The sequence below is a fragment of the Leptidea sinapis genome, chromosome 26, assembly GCF_905404315.1.
Source record: "Leptidea sinapis chromosome 26, ilLepSina1.1, whole genome shotgun sequence".
NCBI lineage: Eukaryota > Metazoa > Arthropoda > Insecta > Lepidoptera > Pieridae > Leptidea > Leptidea sinapis.
The window spans coordinates 5,099,463-5,120,442 of record NC_066290.1 but is presented as its reverse complement, the minus strand read 5'-3'; the positions used below and the strand labels follow the sequence as shown (position 1 = coordinate 5,120,442).

Sequence of the window (20,980 nt, the reverse complement as noted above, 5' to 3'; positions counted from 1 at the left end):
GCTAAACTCGAACACTGCGTCATCAGCCGTTTGCAAGTTTTCCTCATGATAAACTTATGTTTTTTATACTTGTGAAATATTTTGTTCGATGAACTCGACTAACATTTATACATACATATCCTCTTAAAGCTAGTGTGTCAGTACATTAATGATTAAAAGAAATAATTAAAATATGGTGTAATTTCGTCAGTGAGGCCACAAGTAGTGTTTAAAAAACGTATGTTTGTTTGTACACGTTTTTTTATGAAAGACGAGGAAAAACGTTTAAATAAACAAACGTGATAGTAAGTGATGACTACGGTCGATACTCTTTTGAAATACCAGAGAAATAACAACATAATAAATAAATAGCAGAATGCTGGACCGTTGCCGAGTGCCGAGCTTATTAAGCGTCGCATAGACGTTCGTACATTGGTACGTGGCGGGCGAGGATCGAACCACCACACCGTGCACCGTAGTGACTGGTGTGTCTAGACGGTTCTACTTATTGAGCTTCATTGTTTATTATACAAACTATATTCGTACGCAGAATCGTCTCCCAAGATCCCTTGCATCCCATTAATCAGCAGGGGCAAAATATACAGCTTTTTCGATTTATGGTTTAATTTTTTACAGCACAAGACCAACTTGGGTGTCTCAACTGCAGATTACAAACGCGCTTTGATAATGTATTATGCCAAAATACTGAAAAAAACACTTAAAGTGACTGGACTCGGGTTAAACTGATTTTGAAATTAACAAGTTAAAGAAGAAAAATACAAATAAAAATTTAAAATTAAACAAAAAACCCTTTGAAGGAACTGTCATAGTAGATTCCTTTGCGTTCAAATTTAAAAAAAATCCATTCTAAACGCAAGGACTACTAAAATACTTTTTTTACTCGTCCGTGTCTAAATGATTGATTACAAGTTAACCTGTCTTTTATTGTCTCATGCTCGGTACATCGCCGATTTGACTTTAGAATGTACTCGTATGCCTAGGTCGAACAATCCATCCATATTTGCTCAATAAATATCTACAGGGCAAAATAATGTTGTACTAACACTCAAAATAAAACTCTTTTACGAATTAAACTTACCAAAACAATGAAGCGTCTATACACTATCGTATTTCTCATAATCTCCAAAACTTGAATGAGAAATATCTTTATTTCCTTCACTATCTACTGCTCCTTAAGACATTCTGCATATTATATAATATTCAGTTAAATTAAGTTCGAGGGTCTATGCAATCTATTTTCGTGAATCACAAATAAACCGACTTGGAACACTAAAACATTTACCCCCTTATTCATAATAGTCTGCTAACTTAAAGCATTGCTAATTCTTACTCTGTCTTCTTCTATTGACCTAAGTCAGAATGAGAAAAAACATTCCTTAGCGGCTGTTTAAAGTTAGCGGACCATTATGAATAAGGGGGTTAAACTACTTCAATAAATAACTAAAAAATCTCAATTAATTAATTCTTTATTTTTACTCGGTTTTCGCAACATGCCTTTTAATATCATCGAACAATTTTAAGCCAACAGTAAAGAAAATGACGCTCTTTAGAAGTTGCATATGGAACGGATCCTGATATTTCTTCAACCAGAAATGGATCAGTTTCTTCCAATTACTCCTTAGCTTGTCGATGATACCACGATCCTGTGAAAAATAAAATATCTATATTAATACGGGAATTCTAATCCCTAGTCGTCAATACTGGGCTTACGAGAAGACAAAGATTTGGCCATAGTACATACAAATAATTGCATTTTATTAATATTAAAGGTAATAAAATTTGCATAAATTAAATCTCTATTAAGTTATTTTATAGTTATGAGTTTTTGAAGTCGGTTTATAAAACGTAGTTTCTATTTTATTTTTTAGTGTCATTAATCAGGTAAACTATAAGATTTCGTTTTTTTTATTGTCATATATTAATTTTTTTTTTAAATAGCTATCTATGCCTACGAAAGGTTCCGCGTGCCTTAAACAATAATATAGATCCCCTATTTCACGTTCTTGTGAGACATTGAAATATTGTGAAGAACGTTTGTTAGCTTTGAATGACAGGTGGTCTACGACCACTAATCAAACTCAATGTAAACTCCTATAAGCAGTACACAAACTATAATAACATCATCCACGAAAACAAAAATATTTATATAAAATGTTCATAAAATCAAAACTACTCGGCCAAACTATTTAAAATTTTTATGGGACCAAATGGCATCTATTCCGCATCGAACTAAAGAAGAATTACGTAAATTGGATCATAAGTCTCAACGTAAACGGTGTACATACATAAAATAAAACCGATCGAATTGAGAAACTTCTCCTTTTTAAAGACGGTTAAAAACTAGTCGTGAGGTACATAAATCGCTCCTCTAATGTATATTTCGCGTATTGTCGGATAAATTCTTTGCTTTTCCTTCTAACGTACAAAAGCAGAAGGAGAAGTTGTTGTCGATTGAACGCATCCCCTAATTTGTTTTATTTCTACACACTACCACCCACGACAACTACAACAAACTGACTGAACCACTGAGATCGTCGCAGTGGACAAAAAACGATCACGGTCACGTCAACTTGATCTCGGCCAGAAATTATCTCATTGTCGGTGACGTCCCGGTGACGGTAGCGGTGGACAAACGGCCTAACTGTAAGTCGTACGTGCGGGCAGGAGGTGCATACTGCATCTAGGACTGCACTGTGCATACTGCACTATTAGACGCGGAATTAACACTAACATTTAGATAACTACTAACATAAAGTTAATTTACAAACAATAGCTTACATTTTGCTTTCTCTGGCGGGGCTTGGTTTGGCTAAATGTGATTTCATTTGTAATCTTAGTGTCGTCTTGGAATGGCTTGGTACCGCCTTGTGATGTAATCTTCTGTTTTGTTGCGGAATGTGACATCGACCTGCTGCACCGTTGACGTGTTCCTGAAGGCCCTGGTTGGTTTGATGATGGAGCAGCTTCTCCCACTTGTCTCCTATGTTGATAACGATCATCATCAGTTTCTTTCTTCTTCTGACTAACGAAATCGCACTTAGTCATGAATATTTCTGTACCTTGTTGGTAAAAGGCATTTTAGACATAATTTTTAGGTATGAATAATAATAATGTATATTTTACATGCTTGCGTTTATTTGTGGGCAAAGAGAATTTAAACACTACGTTCCTTTGTGGGGTTTGACAAGGATGTATCAAATTATCAAAAACAATATGACAATATTGTTGAAATAGTTTTTAATTTACACGGAGCAAACAAAGACAGAGAAGAACATCTCTTACGGAGATACAGCAAGATAGTTTAAGATAAATAAAACGAATCTATTACTGTAACGGATTTTTATTGACAACACGTAAACATTCAGCCACGATTGACATAAGTTCCTTATTATTTTGAATAATAAACCTCTGGCTAACGCACACATTGACAAATCAAAATTTTTCACGCATTATCGGCTGTCAGGTTATCTATACGCTAGTTATAAACTCGGTAAAAATTTATAACTGTGAATAAACCAAGAATGTGCAAAATTTGCACATAGACATTTTTGCCTATGATTGGCTCATAACGTTTCCCGCGTTTATTTGCAAGGCTGCCTGACATTCGGAAAACTTCAAAATTAGCATTGTATTGACACGTGTTGTCAACGATATAGTCAACATTTTGCGAATTCTTGGTTTATTCTCAGTTATAACTTTATATCAATTTTATTTGTAAGGCTTTCCAGTTTGGAACCGTTGCCGGATGGTGTAGTTACATCCCTGTAATGAAAATTTTGAAAGAGTCCAAATTAAGTCCTCATGTCTGTCCCCAGAGTATTGCGGCCACGGTAATGTTAGCAATAAGTATACAGTAGGTATTCTATCTTGGTACAAACGGCCGGAACGTTATAGCTTGCGTCGCTCAAGTTCGGTATACACTCGGTACACACAGTTGAGACAGTCGTGAATGCATTTCAATGCAACAAACGAACGTTGTGATGAGTTTCTGATTAAATTCTGAGCGTGGGTTTTAAGAATACTTTTATAGAATAGTTTATTTACAACTTTCAAGTATGTATGATTTGTAAAGTAACAAACACCCATTTCTTTATACTGGTATGCCAATAATTTTACGATATTTAAATGTACGTTATCTAAATTATGGGGTATAATAATATTTTCAATGGTTTTATTTAATATTTCTTTATAACAATATTGTTCTTTCCACAAACGTTAAATAGCACGAGGAATAATTATTTTTAAGTTTTTTTGGCCGAAGAGGTTTAGTTCTTCGCATGCGTACCCATACATACTTTTTATGTTACTGCGTATTTATTTACAGCAAGTTCAAATATTTTTAAGTTGCTGTAAATAGGTAATAAAATCACTTACTGGAAGTAAAAAACTACCACCCATTCGAAAAAGTTTGAATGGGCGCAACAAACTCAGAGGGCTTCATAAAAATAATAATAATATTAGGAGACAACTTGGAAGCGAATGAGTTTGGCGAGGGGTATACCACTCCCAATATTTTATAATATAAAATTATCAACAAAATACAACGATTCCTTATTCGACTTTCGACTCCGGTTGTAAGTCCCATCTTACTCATCACGGTTTACTTTTGTTTGCGTCTTAAACTATTCGACTTCAAAAGTCTTTTGATTGGTCAGCTTCGCTTTGCTTCAAGAGACCGCTAATGTATGTATTTCATGTTTCAACACAATATATACCATTTACTATAACTAGTTTTATAGCTACAGTACAGAAAATTTATTGAAGTAGGGCGTTACTTTATAGAAAACCATAATTATCCAAAATTTTTGAGTTTTCTTTAGTGTTATTATTCTCTGAAGTCTTCAGTCTCATGCCAGATTTTGGCGAGACAACATATATCCAGAGGATGCCGCGTGTAGAGGCGAAACACGTGTCGAATTGTTTTTAAAGACAAATATTGGCCGAATTAACACTAAAGAAAACATTTGGATAGCTACAGTACAGTAAATCTGTTATATTTACTTACCTACTTAAGTAGTTGTCGTCCAAAGGTAGTAAAGATTACTCGAAATTAAATAAATTAAGGTAAAATTATTTATAAAAAAAATAACTTAAATAAAATAAATCATGAATAATAACATAAATAAAAATCCATAGCCTACGAGATAAGTTGGTACATCGAAATCATAGCATAGGCCATAGAGCATATAATATTAGATTACAATATGTCTTATAGATACAAATAGTGGGTAAACGCCTTTGTTAAGCTGTTAAATACGTACACACTGTCTCGACTGTGGTTGTTGACGTTGTCCGCAATTTACAGCATTAGCAGCCTAGTGAAACTCTCTATGAAAAGAGAGATTATATGAAACGTGCAGTCATTGATAGATTGACAGATGACGGGTATAATCTTGTAAAAATTGAAACAGCCGAAATCCACTACGTTTTAAGCAACTGTGCGCTTTCAAACCTAGCCGGATTATATTCCTTCGCCATAATATCACTAATTTGTAATGTTGTAATTAATAGTTCAAACTATTGTCAATTCTTACTGCACGTTTCATAGACCACTAAATTCCACTTCCACACATTTTAATAGGCAGTGCCAGCCTTATTATGTACTAATTACGTCGTCTTTGGGCATTAGTAACGCAAAATTAAATAAATAAGGACCAATTTTATTAAAAATTCTATTTCTTTCAATTTGTTTTCTTTCGAATTGAAAGAAAGGGGTTTGTATTAGGTGTTATGTAGTCACCGCCGCCCTTAGGGAAGGTGTACGAGCTTTTTTTAAGGTTACATCATATGTATAGAACGTCAATGTGTTACATGCATCGCGTCGTCTTGCGTCGAATTCAATGTTTCACGAGCGTCATTCAGTTATGACGTTTCAATTGACTACAGCCCTAACGAATGCGGTGCTATTGGATCTATGAACTTAATTTGCTCGTATTGCAAGGCATTGAATTATAAAAATTAAGCAAAAGGATTGTTTTACGCAAATAGAATAGTGAAATCACTGCCTTTCATTGGTTGGAGCCATTGTACTCACAAGTTTCAGAAACTAGAACTGATTCCATGCATTTCCTTACAAACATACAAAAAAATAAGTACTGTTTCAACAGCTTCATTTGCTTACCCGCCAACTTACCAAACAAAAAACATTGTATACCATAAAACAATGATAAATATCATCATCTGGAGGGCAAAGCCAAATTGGCTTCAAAGAAACTGGGCGTCATAATTAGAGCACGGCAATACTTCAAGCCGGCCCACATTCTAGCGCTGTACAAAGCGCAGGTCCACATGGAGTATTGCTGTCATCTCTGGCCTGGCGCACCCCAGTATCAGCTCGATGCGCGATCGCGTGCAACGTAGAGCAGCTCGAATTGTGGGGGACCCAGTGCTCTGTGAACGGCATTACTTGGCGTTGCGTAGAGAAGTCGCTTCATTGTGTGTCTTCTACCGCATTTATCACGGGGAGTGCTCCGAAGAGCTGTTTAACCTGGTTCCTGCCGCCAAATTCCACCTTCGCACGACACGCCACAAGTTAGGATATCATCCTCACCATCTGGATGTGTAGCAGTCCTCCACAGTGCAATTTTCAAGGAGCTTTCTTCCACGTACTACCAAGCTGTGGAATGAGCTTCGTTATGCGCTGTTTCCGCGACGATACGTCATGGGTACCTTCAAAAAAAGCGCATACTCCTTTCTTAAAGGCCGGCAACGCTCTTGTGATTCCTCTGGTGTTGCAAGAGATTGTGGGCGGCGGTGATCACTTAACACCAGGTGACCCGTACGCTCGTTTGTCCTCCTATTCCATAAAAAAAAAATGAGTAAGTACCATCAAGTTGATAAAGTATTGCAGTCTACGAAATGGAAAACTTGTTTTTGTAAGTAATCTTCCTTATTGTTAAGACATTAATAATGGGATCATTCGGTAATAACGTTACATATACGTATATTATTTTGGGGAATTACAAAACGATCGAATAAAAAAAAAGAATTGTCTTAATAACTTGAGCGGTATGAATTTGAGTAACTGAAAAATTAACTACAGTATCAACGAAAATTGATTTATAATAAAATCCATATAATCATTTCAGATATTAAAATTGTAGCCGTGCGACTAAATTACTAAGTAAGCGACTAGAAATACAGAGAGGGCAACTTAAATATTAAGATTAGTTTTCCAATTGAAGTTTTACATAACGAACTACTAAAAAATTCACCTTAAGCTTCTTTTGTAAGCTGCTTTACAAATGATTATTGGTTACTGATATTCTGTTTGAGGTCTTATGTCTATTTTTATTTTGATACTATTTTTAAGGCGATGTTTTCCCAACACTAGGCAAAAAGCGCTTTTTAGATATATATCTATAGCGTTAGATATACGTTCAACCCGGGCATGGCAGAGACACGAGCCAAGCGATGCGGGTCAACGAACTCACCCCGGACGGACCGCGTAATATTTTATAAAACTTACAGTTGCGCAAAGTAAGAAATGCTGTGATATTTTTATGCATTTTGAAGTGAAACTTCTTTAGGCGCATGAGGGTAATTTTTTTAAAAATGGAACGGAATAGAGCGTCAGGAAAATTTGAGACGTTTTTGTTCTTCTTGAGGAGGTATTTCTTCAAGGGAGAGAGCGAGTGACACCGATTGAGGAAGAGTATTTCTTACTCTCGGGCTTCCCTACTAGCCAAGGCTAGTAGTACTGCACGATACAAGTATCGTGCAGGTTTAGCGCACGGCCACTAGTAAGTAGAACATCTACCCTACTAGCCTTGTATCGTGCAGGTTTTTTTTAAATCCAAGATGTCCGCCGCGCAAAATTATGATTTCAACAATATGGATACCGTATCCGAGCTTCTCGAGGGGGCAGAGAACGAATTTGGGATCGAATGGAAACTGGAACCGTAGTATTTATAGAAGTATTTTAAGTAGATTTTCAAAAATGTTACTTTTTAGGATTATAGCGCCTTAATTAAAACTACAGAGAGTTTGATGCGCGCGAATTCAAATTGGGTTGTCAGGTGAGTTGGGCTGCGTACCAGTAGCGTTGTTTTTTGTTCATTTGATTTAAGTAAATACATTTTGATTTATTTTTTCGGAATAATAATAATAAACAATTAAATATCTTGGCTTATTTAGGTGTAGGTATCTTTGGTTATTTCATGAGCAAATTTTCAAAAAAAAATTTAAGCTGTGCTCATTATAGTATTATACAAAGTGGTTTCTTTTATTCGAAACATGAGTTTAAATAAATACTGTAATGCCAAATATTGAACAATATGCAGGATGTAACATTGACACTTAAACAAATATAAGATCGCTCAGATAATATGAAGCTTTTCATTTTGTATTTTAAGTAACTCAAATTAGTGTTTGCATTCCATTCTAGCGCCCATTCTTCTCAGGTCTGACTGAGGCAGTCTCTTTTGAATGGGTGGTAGTTTTTGACGTTCAATAAGTGATTTAAAATCCTATTTTGAATAAAAATATTTGAATTTGAATTTGAATGTTTGTAAGTTGCTGTCCTGTTAATTTCTCGTCACTCGCAGTCAGTCGCTCACTCAGTAATAACGTAAATTAATTATTTTTGTTTTTTACACTCGTTTAAATAATATCGATACATTTTTACTATTAACTTTTGACAGAACGAAGACTGTCCGAGCAGCTGCCCGACAAAATTTCTATTCATAAAATCACTAAAATAATAATAATAATAATAATAATACAAAATGGTCTTTATTTCTGTAATATTTACAAATTATAATGTACAACAACTTATAAAATAGTTATAATAACATGGATACTAGGTATAAAAAGAATGAGTAATCTTTTTGGAATCTACCCGTCGTTAAATAGGCATGAATACTGCTCAAAATCGGGCTCGAGTTTGAGTTAAGTCCGCGGGAAATTTGATCCTTCGAGCCGGATACGATGCAGCGACATATAAATTGGGACTATGCCCTCAATGTCCAATCATACATTAATTATTTGTAACGTTAAGCACTCATATTATCCAATATCCATTTCATGTAGAAGGCTACTCGAGTATAAACTCCAGGATACCCGCCAACCCCACACCGCTTCGACCCGTAGGATACTATGCCACGCTGCACGTAGCGTACTCCAAGATTCCTGAATCTTCCAGGTAACATCAACGGGCCCCCGGAATCACCGCCACATGAGTCCTTATCTTGAACACCTCCGGCACACAACTGTTTGTTATAAATGTGCGGTGATCTGAAATATATTAATATTTCCACATTTTATTGCCTTCTTTTAAGACTTGGATGTCCTTTTACTAAAATGCCTCTGGCCATCCATCTTATCATTCATATGTCAGTCCGTCTGTCTGTTACCGGGCTGTTTCTAATTAAAACCGCTTCAATTAAACATAACACTACACTTACTTAAACATTAACATACTAGACTGATATTATAGATTTAATTTTCTACAAACTATTAAAAAAAAACAAAGTTTTGTAACTAAAAATCACCGCCATCCAAGTTAAAAAAATACAATATGGTATTCCATGCCTGTATCTTATCCACATATGGTATTTTATGACTTAATTTAAACATGCCCGGACAAAGCATGACATAGCCAGATTTAAAAATAAATTTAATTCAAATTCAAATATTTACTAACACCCATTCTAAAAAAGTATGCCTCAGACCTGAGAAGAACGGGCGCAAGAAACTCAGGAAGTTTCTTTTTTGTATCATAAAAAAATATGGTTACAATGTAACGTACAATAAAACTTAATATTTATTAGCCTGCGGGCGGTCGCTCCATTCCCAATCTGTGGTATCATTAAGAAAGTCATTTATATTGTAGATACCTTTACCACATAAATATCTTTTAGCAATTCTTTTGGATTTAGTATAAAAATAAAAATATCTAAATAGAGGCAGAATGAACACGTACTCGTTATAGATGCCTTGACACTCGCTGTTAGTAATGATGGGCAGGGCGACGCTGAGCAGCACGGGCGACTGAAGCCCATCTTCTGTGGACCCCCAGCCGGCAACCACGCCCTGTTGTCCTTCTAATCTTTCATTTTGTAAGCTTGGAGTTATGGGTAGACATATAGGCTTCATACTGTCTGAAAAAAATATATTATAGTTGTGTGACTTTAATAATAATAATAATAAGTTTTTATTAAAGGATAAATTACCCAGTATACATATTATGAAACAAATAAGTACTCATATTCTAATACATTATATAAAGATAAAATGTAAAATTTACACAAAAGTTATAATAATATATTATTATGAATAAAGCTCTTCCCAGGCGTCTTGGTCCAAGCACCATCATTTATTTACTATTTTTGTTTTTATGCACAGATAGCCAATATGAAAAAATATTGCTAGGCATCCCGTCACAAACCGTTTGGAGAATGCAGTTCTGAGATTTGCGGAGTCTATCCCAGAAGGAAGCAACTCTTTTTCTCATCACAGCATAGAAATCAGGCACCCTCGATTCAGCAAACATACCCGAGGGACTGCAGTACCTTGGCAATCCCAAAGCATGATTGTACTACATTAAACTAATATCCTGCTCAATTCTCAATTGCCAGATAAACGAAACAATGTTTTCCAACAAAAAATATTAAGGATTAAAAAGTTGCATCACTCCGGTGTCAAACAAACAAATTGCGTCAGCAGAAAGTTTTACTCGGAGGTTCGAAACTGCGTCAGTGTGAAAAGTTGCCCTCCGAGCGTATAATATGAACGCGCCTCTAATAAGCTGAGTTATCTGTAATCTGTTGTAGTCAGTCATGAAAGCTGGTGGGTGTAGCTAGGGCTGTGCTTGGGTGATACGTTCTTACCTACGGTAAAGTCCGCCGGCTGCGACAGTCGAATGAGAGCAATATCGTCGAACAATGTTTCGGGTCGATATCCTGGATGTGGTATTGTGCGTTCGATTGACACATTCTGAAAGTAAATATTATTAAATATGTTGAGCGGTTCACAGAGAATTTACTATATTTATAAAAACATAAAAAAAATCAAAAGGCAATAAATCAGTCATTGAGTCCATGATCCACAAATACTTTCATATTATTGTTTTTACATCTTTTCACAACGCACGACGGCATTTTTAAAATATTTTATTGCGACGCTAACTGATCTGTCACAGACGATGTCAAATCTCATAATGGCGGAGGATCGGCTTGTATTAGCGTAAGTGTATGCGTTGTGCGACTTGTTTTGGTGCCTCACTGTTATGTAAGGTGACACGGAGTCCTTATTTTTTTCTCGTCCGGGCATGATAGCTTGTTTGTAAATGTTTTTGTAGGTGGTATTAATTTTTTTTATTAAAAATCCTTTTTAAATATTTTATGTTTTTTTAATACAAAATTTATTCATGAGATATGACCCTAATTGTTGGTTGCTATTGGCAATTGAGTATTTATCAACCTCATTAACGTGATTGAAAGAAAAAATTGATTCACTGAATCTGCCATTTTGCTGTTAAATCTCGGTTTACGATAAAGTGGTACAGTCACACCATAACGGATGGCTCCAGGACTCAAACCGGTACCGGTGTTGGAGATTTTGGCCCAGCAATCAATTATCATGAAGCCTTAGGTAAGCAGCAACTATATACCAGGCGGAAGTATATGCACTAGACAGATGCCTACAAATGAACCTCGACAGGAATTACCAGTCAAGGAACATTGCCATAATGTCAGATAGCCAAGCAGCTCTCAAGGCACTGACGTCCTAAACAATAACTTCACGGTTAGTGTGGGAATGCAGAAGAAAACTGGATGTCCTCTGCCAGAGAAATAAAGTTACCCTGGCTTGGATACCGGGGCACAAAGGTATAGTAGGTAATGAGAAAGCTGATCAGCTAGCTAAGGATGGAGCCTAATCCCCCATCATAGGCACTGAACCCTTTCGTGGAGCTGGAGAATCTCTTATCCGCAATGTCCTAAGGAATCAAGAAATGCTGGAGGCAGCCAGTTACTGGTCCTCGCTACCAGGCCATCGGCAAGCTAAGATGCTCCTAGGCAACTATCGACATAAGCGCGCCAAAAAATGCATAGGCTTGGACAGGACACAACTGAGAGCCCTCACGGGGTTCCTATCCGGCCATTGCAAGCTGAATCTGCACCTAGCCAGAATGGGTCTCAGTGAATCAAACCTGTGCAGATTCTGCTGCGAAGCCACTGAAGACCCCATACACATTCTTCTGGAATGCGAAGCCATTGCCAGAATCAGGCTGGGGTATCTTAAAACACCTTCACTTAAAGCAGAGGACGTGCCCTGTCTGGACCCTCTGAGAATCCTACGCCTTATAAAAGTCTCGAAGATATAATTTACACAGTAACACGTATCCTAGTAAGTAGCCTCGATTCTCCTCCTTAACTTTTAAGTTGAGGGCAGGCGCGCTAGCGCAAGAAGGAGGCACAATAGATCCTAGGATTTATAGAATCCCCAAATCATAAAAATAATAAGAATACGACTCACATCATAGCCAATCACAATCACTTCTTACTTTCATTAATTTAACTCAATTGCAGCCCTAAAGAAACTCGCACACCGAAGTTGCATCCTACACGGAGAACCGAATAAAAGATTTAACACTTACCATAGCCGGGGGTGCACAAAACAACTCTCCTTCGATTCTCTCACAATCAGTTTCCTTTCTGACGTCATACTCTCCTAGTATCACAGCTCGCAGCTTCAGCTTGGATCCAAGGAATGAGACACAATGGGCCGCAGTCAGCACGTACCATTCATTTATTAGGGTACCTCCACAGCTTAGCTTTAGACCTCGACCTTAAATTTATTATTGTCATTAATGACGTTCTATATGTTGTATAAAAACAAAGCCGATATATGGAACATGCCACAAATTACATCATTTTAATCTTCGACTGCCATATCTATACATTGCCGCATTTACTCCAGTTGTTTAGAATATATTGAAGAATAAGCAGCAATGTAAAACAGTTAGTGTAGTTCAGACTTGATTCGGACAGTGACAGTGGACGACTACGAAGAAAAGTGTGCTTACTGCTTACATTGTCTTTAAGCACACGTTTACTGTTAGATTCATAAAGAACTTAATAACAATCAAATTGTTACAATCATTCGCAAGAGTGATGGATGCCTGAGAAGAAGAGACGCATGAAGTTTGTTATTTATTCAAGTTTTTCATAAAACAATGGCGATGGCGCCATTCCCACAATGTGGTAAAGGATATTTTTTGAATTAACGCGAGCATTCCTACTTTAATTTATTTCTATATAGGAATTAACAGGGTCGTAGCACTTTTTCCAAAATGACCTAATGAAAAGCGTTGCATATTAAAACACGACATAAATGATGCTTTAAGGGTACTAAGTTATACAACACCCAACCCTCGGATATAAATGACCAAAGATTGACTTCTTTTGAAGCGATTCTTCAAAGACATAAACTGAATAATTATGAAATATTTTAGCACAGTATTTTCATGAGTGTTTTGATTTATATTATCTTATCTGAAATTAACATTGTGAATAGCATTCACCTTACTATTGTATTGCTCTGTTTACGTAGATACCCTCAAAATAACGTAACCGTTTGTAAATATTATAGTTGTTAAATTACAATTTCTGATGTAAGTGCCAATACTTTTTGAGAATGAAAATAAACTTCATTTAAACTGAATATAAATTTATGAAAGAAATCGTCACTATTAACTCACTTTCTGAGTTATTATTTAATATTTACATATGCGCTTAAACAAGTCAAATACGTAACAAGCCGAAAAACTGCTATCATGACTTATCACTCACATGTAGAATCGCTACTGCGTTACGGGCTTTCTATATTATGGGGACACAGTACAGATATAAACAGAGCATTTATTGCTCAAGTAAAGTGTATTAGGGCAATGTACGGGATGCCTTCTGAGAAATCGTGTCAACCCATATTAATAAAATAAAAAAAAACTAGGATTGTTACCTTTGCCGTCGCTTTATATTTTCAAGATAATATGTATGTTTGTTAAAAAATAAAGAATTGTTTAAGTCAGCTAATGATCTAAATCTACGGAACCAACGTGATCCACAAAGACTCATTCTACATGATGTTGTGTATGTGATATGTTCGTGTTTATGATAAGTTACCGAGTAGCATGAAAAATTTAAATTCTAGATTATTTAAGAATAAGCTATATAGTTGGCTAAATGCTTTTAATTTTTATAGTGTTAAGGAATTTATGGATAAGAAATTATGATATTAATTGTATTAAGTTAAATATTTGCATCCCAGGAATAGTGCTAGCAAAACATATAACCTCATTATTACAATATTTTAACACCATTGTTTACTATGTTTTTTGCAAATAAATATATAATTATTGCCAGATATGATATGATAAAGAAAAATGGATTTTCTAATTTGTGGCTAGATCAAAGAGTATAAGAGTTCAAAAATATATTTAAAGAATGTGATTTAGTATGCAGGCCTTTTTATTAATTCTCGATATTTAGTGTTTTTTATAACCACTGAAAACAAATATTTGGCAGCAGCGATCAAGTAATGTAAGATTATATCTGTGCCCGAGTGCTGAGTGACACAGCCAGTACTCACGCCCTCCGACATCCACAGACAGACAGACACAACGACACTGATCCTGAGCATCCAACAAAAATCCGAATAAATATTTCTTTTTAATTAATGAAATGGTTATTTTAAGAATCTATGTAAGATGATCGCTGCATTCAATTTAGTTTAGTTAGTTACTATGCAAAGTTTTAAAGTTAATATTCAAAGTATTGTTTTAATGCTGACGGTTTAGTTTTGGTTTGGAGACAATTTTGTGATTTTATTCTGTCGAAGAAATTCTTTGTAATCATGTTTCTGTATAATATAGTAGCTAGATCGAATCGTGAACTATAACATATATTTATTTTAACGTGATTGGTATCGAATTATTGATAAAGGTCAAGATCTTGCTAAGCGATTTGACGTAGGATGTGCCATTAAGTTTATAATAATACTAGCTGACCCGGCAGACTTCGTACTGCGTCAATCGATAAATAAAATACCTAAACTTTTGTATAAAATAGACTTAAAACAAACAAAAGGAATCTTTTTTATAAAAACAAATAAAAAAAATGCTCGGTACGAATGAAATTTTATTATTATTTTCGATTAAATACACACGATATTCCTAAGTTACAAAACAGAGTTTTCTTGAAATACTGGCTATATATAAGGTTTCAATTTGATGTTGATAAGACACACACAGTTATGATACAATCTGTTAATCAATTCAAAGCTTTCTGATAAACTTTTTGTTTTGTTGGTGCAGTTAGGTTCAGAAATTTTATTTTTCGACAAAAATTAAGATTTATCAATCTACATAAAAATAATCTGATATATAATTAACAACTGTTCAGCTGAAGTTCATTCATTCATTTTAAACTATTATTTTAATTTGATTACTGAACGACGGGGGACACATCAAAGAAAAATCAAAATCGTTGTTTTTATTTAATTCCGAGCATTTTCATATTTATTCACCTTTTAAACCTTCTCTGGACTTCCACAAATAATTCAAGACCAAAATTAGCCAAATCGATCCAGCCGTTCTCGAGTTTTAGAGAGACTAACGAACAGCAATTCATTTTTATATATTTAGATATTTACTGCTTTTCAAAGTATATTACTTCACTATTTATACACCTCTCCATTCTCCGGAATCTTTGTATAAAGCAATTGTTCTTCCTTAGCGACGTCTTGAATTGTCTCTTAGAAAAAATATGATTTTCGGAAATAAAAAAAGACATGATGCAAGGTTTGACCTATTATTATAGTCAATAGATATAATAATAATATAATATAATATAATATTGACACACTTTTACCACAAATTATCTTGCCCCAAATTAGGCATATATAGCCTGTGTTACGGGTTGCAAAACAACGATATATTTAATACAATATACTTAAACAAACATAAATACATTTAAACATCCATGACTCGGAAACAAACATCCATATTCATCATATAAATACTTGCACCCACCAGGATTCGAACCCGGGACCTCTAGCTTAGTAGGTAGGATCGCTAACCACTCGGCTATACAGGTCGTCAATACATATGATATATTATATATAATACCTATGATGATTGAATGTGTTTTAATTATAACATTGCATTACCTGATTCATATGACAGAAGAACCATCCACGGCATCTCGAACAGTCGCGTCCTGTTCCCTCCAAAGATTCTATCACTCTCTATTGTCCCACAATTTTTCTCCAACAAATGCCGGTTCGGGTGTCTGCTTACGTCCTCTGGAATCTGTTCTGAGTTGTCATTCTCTCCACGCTTGTTGACATCACTCATATCAGGAGTATGTGGTTGCTGTTGACTTGGTCTCTCTCTGATGTCTTTATCATCATAGTTCGTGTTAGAATTATCTGTTATTGAGGCGCAGCATACCTGTATACAATAAATAGATATTTTAATAAATATTAATACAAGCCTTGTTCGCCCGTCTACATTTCTGACCACCAGTTAGAATTTTTATCATAGCCGGAGATGTTTTTAAAAAACTTTTGTGTAGAAAGGTTACGATAGAATAAATGACTTTCTTAATGATACCACAGATTGGGAATGGAGTGACCGCCCTTAGGCTATTTAATAATAAGTTTTATTGTACGATATTACTTTGTAACTATATGTTTGACAAAAAAGAAGCCCGCTGAGTTTCTTGTGCCCGTTCTTCTCAGGTGTTTTTTCAAATGGGTTTTAGTTTTTGACTTTCAATAGACGAAATCATATCCTATTTTGAATAAAAATATTCGAATTTAGAATTTGAGGATATCCAATGGAGGTCTGTAAGCTATGCCTTCTTCTCTAGAATACTTGCGTGAAAAAAAATTAACAAAGCACATAAAATAACAGTGTTTTGTCTTTACTCAACGTATTTATATGGTATACCTATTTACCAAGGGCTCATTAGATTCAAATCCACACCCAAGGGATTGCAGTTTTCGTCTCATGTGTGCAGGCATAGGAGTCCCAGCTCGTTTTATTTCTAGCAAGAGTCCCGAACATCTCGACAGCCTCATACATGTACCTGGCTGGTCGACAGCGAAGCAACTTTCACCAGGGTACGCTGAAAACATTAATTTATTACAATACCTGTGAAACAATAATACTGCAGTACAGAGGCACAACGACCTTAATGTGAACTATTGCAGCCTACCTCGTACGTATTTGACACTATCAAACACAAATTTGCAGGAGTTGTCAGGGGATTTGTTAATGTGTTCAAAACGCTACCAACGGCATAGCCATAAGATATCCCTATTAACAATTACTGCGTTTGTTAACTGCTATAATTCATTACTTTTATTTATTTTTTATTACTGTTTAAGTATTTTTTTATATAATTATCACTACAGTTTAAATATGATTAGAATAACTATAATATCATAAAATATTCAGATCTTTACAAGTAGCTTGCCACTACAGCAGTGACAACTAACAGACAACAGTACTGTTGGTAACATTATCACAGTTGACAGGCGTGCCTTATATAAGCTAGTGCTAAGTTTGAGTATTTATAACTTCTTATGAATTCTAGTTGGAGACTGCCCAAATACAGTGATTATAAGAATTCTGTGTTTAAATTAAGAGGGTGGCCCTTCTACACCTTCTACAACATATTTTTAAAAAACAACATTATGAATATAAATATAAAAAAAGAGTCCCGTCGTCGTAGGTTCACTACAATTCCGCCGGTGGGTAGGATGACAGACTGAGGAACTTCCGCGCGATACGTACCGTTCACAAAATACTACCTTCTACTGTCTGATCCCTAATCCAGTTATTTAGCGAGAGCTTCTTTAAATGCTGGAGGTCCACTTGCATAAGCTCTCGGGAAGCCCAAATGATGGAAGTTTTGAGAGAAGCGCCTAGTGTCATACCTACACGATTAATGGCGTTCGCTATATCCCACGCACGATTGGGGAAATTCCATCCAGCCCGCTCGACTTCCTGACGTCCAACGAAAACAGAGCTCGCGGAACAGTTTTCTGTCTGAACTGTACTTCAGGCATAGAGCTCTGACAATCATCCACCGCGGGATGGTCGGCGGTGTGTTTCCGTTGTCGTCAAGAGTCGAGTTGGAGGCAAAAAGAGCGCACAGAAGATCAGCTTTGTCTTTTGCCGTATGGGCCAGGGTGTCATTTCTCATGTACAACGGTGGCAGGGACGGCTGGTTGAAGTTACCAAGAGCAGCAGTGTGTTGCCTATTGGGACTTCATGACAGCGTTGCCAAAATTGATCGTTGGAAATTTTGTCGGGCCAGTCAATACCGAGGATATTGCAAAGGCATCGGTTGACCTAAACCTGAAGTTGATGAGAGATGTACTTGGTGACCTTCCACATCTCACACCCATACAGCAATACGGTCTTCACGTTGGACCGGAATATCTTGAGCTTAACCCTCCGTGTGAGTTTACGTGATGCCATAGGGATCAAAGCCGTGCAAAGGTTTCTAAAAAATTATTAAAAGGTAAGTAATGCCAAATCACTAATAAAGGAAGGCCTTACACAGGCACAAAAATTGATGAAGTAATATTATAAAATGTCTATTGAATGCTTGATAAAGGTGCAAGAAAGGTGCATTGCGTGGGTACGTGTTGAGGTTATGGAGAGCGACTCAAGTTACTTCCTAATAGCTGAAGGCCGCTGGCATTATGTGTCGACTAAACAGATATGAAATCTATCTATTTATTTTTGATTAAAAGGCATAAAAAAATGAGTGACAATTGTTTTAAAAGTGGGAGAGGTAATAACGAGTTAAAATTATAAGATAAATTGGTTATCAAGTAAGTAATTAAAATTTCAAAGTTCCAAGATACTCTTTAATATAAGTATATACCATCACACACGTAGCAATTTTGTTATAAAAGTTTTTTTATTTATTCCAGCTAAAGTGATTTAAAAAATTATCCGTTTCAAAGATAAGCCTCAACACACAAACATACCAATGAAAAATTAATGATTTGTTTTTCCGCTAAAAGTAAATATCATGTCAAGATCAGTAAACTTACAAAAGTTAACACATTTCAATGTTATTTATACGTTCTTTACCGGTTCTTTCATGCTATTATAAACATAAGCGTGTAAAGCTACTTCAAAGAAATGTGTATCGTTGGGTTTTGCAGGACATAGGTACATGTTCTCATTACCAGTGTGGTGCGGAAAACAAGTTGTACCATAGAATAACCATATACTATCGTATAGCAAAAAAAAATGTGCGAGAGAGAAGAACATCTCTAACGGAGATACAACAAGATAGAAAAGGAAAGCGAACCTGTTGTTACTTTAACTGATTTTGATAGACAACTAGTTAACAGTCAGCGACTCTTGACATTAGTTCCTTACTCCTCAGTATTTTGAATGATAAACCACTAGCTAACACACACATTGACAAATCAAAATTGTTCACATATTATCAGGCTGCTAGATCATCTACCTGCAAATCTGAGGTTCACCTATAGTTTGGTTTTAAAGAATCATTTCTTCCGCCTTCATCCTAACTAAAATGTTTCCTATTCCACCTTCAACTAATTCTTACACCAAACTTAAGGCCGACATCGGTCCTGTGATCCCTCTGGTGTAGAAAGTAAGTATGGGCGGTGATCACTCACCAGGCCATGTGACCAGCACGGTAGTTTGTCCTTCTACTCAATAACAAAATACGACTTCTATGTTACTAAGAACATTGAACACGTTTTACCACGATAATTTGCGTAAAAGCACTAATTAGCCTTAACAACTGGTAAAACAAAGAACTTACAACTTTCCGTCGCTGATAAGTACGAAATCACAAGAATAACAATGTATTTTAACGCCATGTTTTTTATCTCACTCTAGCGTGAACACAACACAACACATAAAGACGTAGACAAACACACAACTCGACTAAGCAATAATTATTATAATTCATATCACAAGAATATGCATGAGACACAGAACGTGTTCTGCATTTAAGATTGGAATTATTAATTTAATTCATTTTATTTGTTTTGATAACACCCGCGTCTGTTTGGACAGTTTTCGTTGATATGTTGCAAAATCTTGCCGTTTTCGATCGGTAATGACGCATACAATCAACTCCGCAGAGATTACCATACCAGTTTAACGGGAAAACATCAGTTCATCGCTATTATACATGCATGCCAGTTTTAAATTATACACGACGTCAACAAGTAATGGACGCGAGTCACCGATCGTAAGCCAACACGCATTACTTTGTTTCACGTCAATGTTAAATATCGGCTATTCGTTTCCGTGATGACTAATTAACCTTAACTTTTGTGGAATCCCAAATCAACGTATGATTTATCCTTTCACTTTAGCGGTACGGTATATTATTTATTCAAGGAAAACAATGCTTCTAACTTTAGTTAGGATACTATGATTACCTACTAAGAAAACTGGCAGCATTTCCGCTAACTAGGCTGATCCGTTGACTGAAATAGCTGCCAGCGCTTGGGTTTGCTGTAGCCCTGTATTGAAGCGTGTAGATGGTACCTTGTACAATGTCCGCGTGCAATAACATTTTCACACAAAATTAGAAAAAAAAAACAATAAATTTTGGGGGTACCTCCCATCCTTTGAAACTCAAAATGTTTTTTTCATCAAACCCATACGTGTGGGATACTTATGGATAGGTCTTCAAAAATAATATCGAGGTTTGTAATATAATTTTTTCTAAACTGAATAATTTGCGCGGGGGACACTTCTGAAGTGGTAAAATGTGTCCTTGTAACTTCTAAAATAAGAGAATGATAAAACTAAAAAAATATATGATGTACCTACAGACGAATAAAAAAAGAAGGACTCCGTGCCATGATATTAAGAAGTGAAGCAACATTACGCTAGTGTGTGTGCAGTTACGGGGGATACCAGATACCACAAATTTTTTTCCGTTATTAGTCATAGTTATTA

The 20,980-nt window shown here is 35.7% G+C and overlaps 1 protein-coding gene across 4 annotated transcripts; it reads right to left on the bottom strand.

The window, feature by feature from the left end:
* Positions 1-1,157: 1,157 nt before the first annotated feature.
* LOC126972547 (CLIP domain-containing serine protease HP8-like) lies at positions 1,158-20,111 on the bottom strand. 4 transcript variants are annotated; one of them, XM_050819389.1, is made up of 9 exons: positions 19,827-20,111; positions 16,963-17,132; positions 16,171-16,453; positions 12,599-12,789; positions 10,830-10,935; positions 9,923-10,100; positions 2,779-2,980; positions 1,495-1,643; positions 1,158-1,182 (listed from the first exon to the last, which is right to left on the bottom strand). In XM_050819389.1, the coding sequence occupies exons 1-9, from the start codon at positions 19,882-19,884 to the stop codon at positions 1,173-1,175; spliced, it is 1,347 nt and encodes a 448-aa protein (XP_050675346.1). In that variant the 5' UTR covers positions 19,885-20,111; the 3' UTR covers positions 1,158-1,172. The 4 variants fall into 4 exon arrangements, with proteins under 4 accessions (XP_050675346.1, XP_050675345.1, XP_050675348.1 ...); XM_050819388.1 differs by lacking the exon at positions 1,158-1,182 and having other exon boundaries at positions 1,454-1,643; XM_050819391.1 differs by lacking the exons at positions 1,158-1,182; positions 19,827-20,111 and having other exon boundaries at positions 1,454-1,643; positions 16,955-17,104.
* Positions 20,112-20,980: the final 869 nt, after the last annotated feature.

What these genes read in the sequence shown, in the direction of transcription:
- LOC126972547 (XM_050819388.1), bottom strand. Translation starts at nt 19,884, where the DNA reads ATGGCGTTAAAATACATTGTTATTCTTGTGATTTCGTACTTATCAGCG. An exon ending in TTGAATCTAATGAGCCCTTG is followed by an intron (nt 16,454 to 16,962) that starts GTAAATAGGTAT and finishes TATTGTATACAG; the next exon opens with GTATGCTGCGCCTCAATAAC. An exon ending in TGTCAAGGCATCTATAACGA is followed by an intron (nt 2,981 to 9,922) that starts GTACGTGTTCAT and finishes TTATCAACATAG; the next exon opens with GAGACAAGTGGGAGAAGCTG.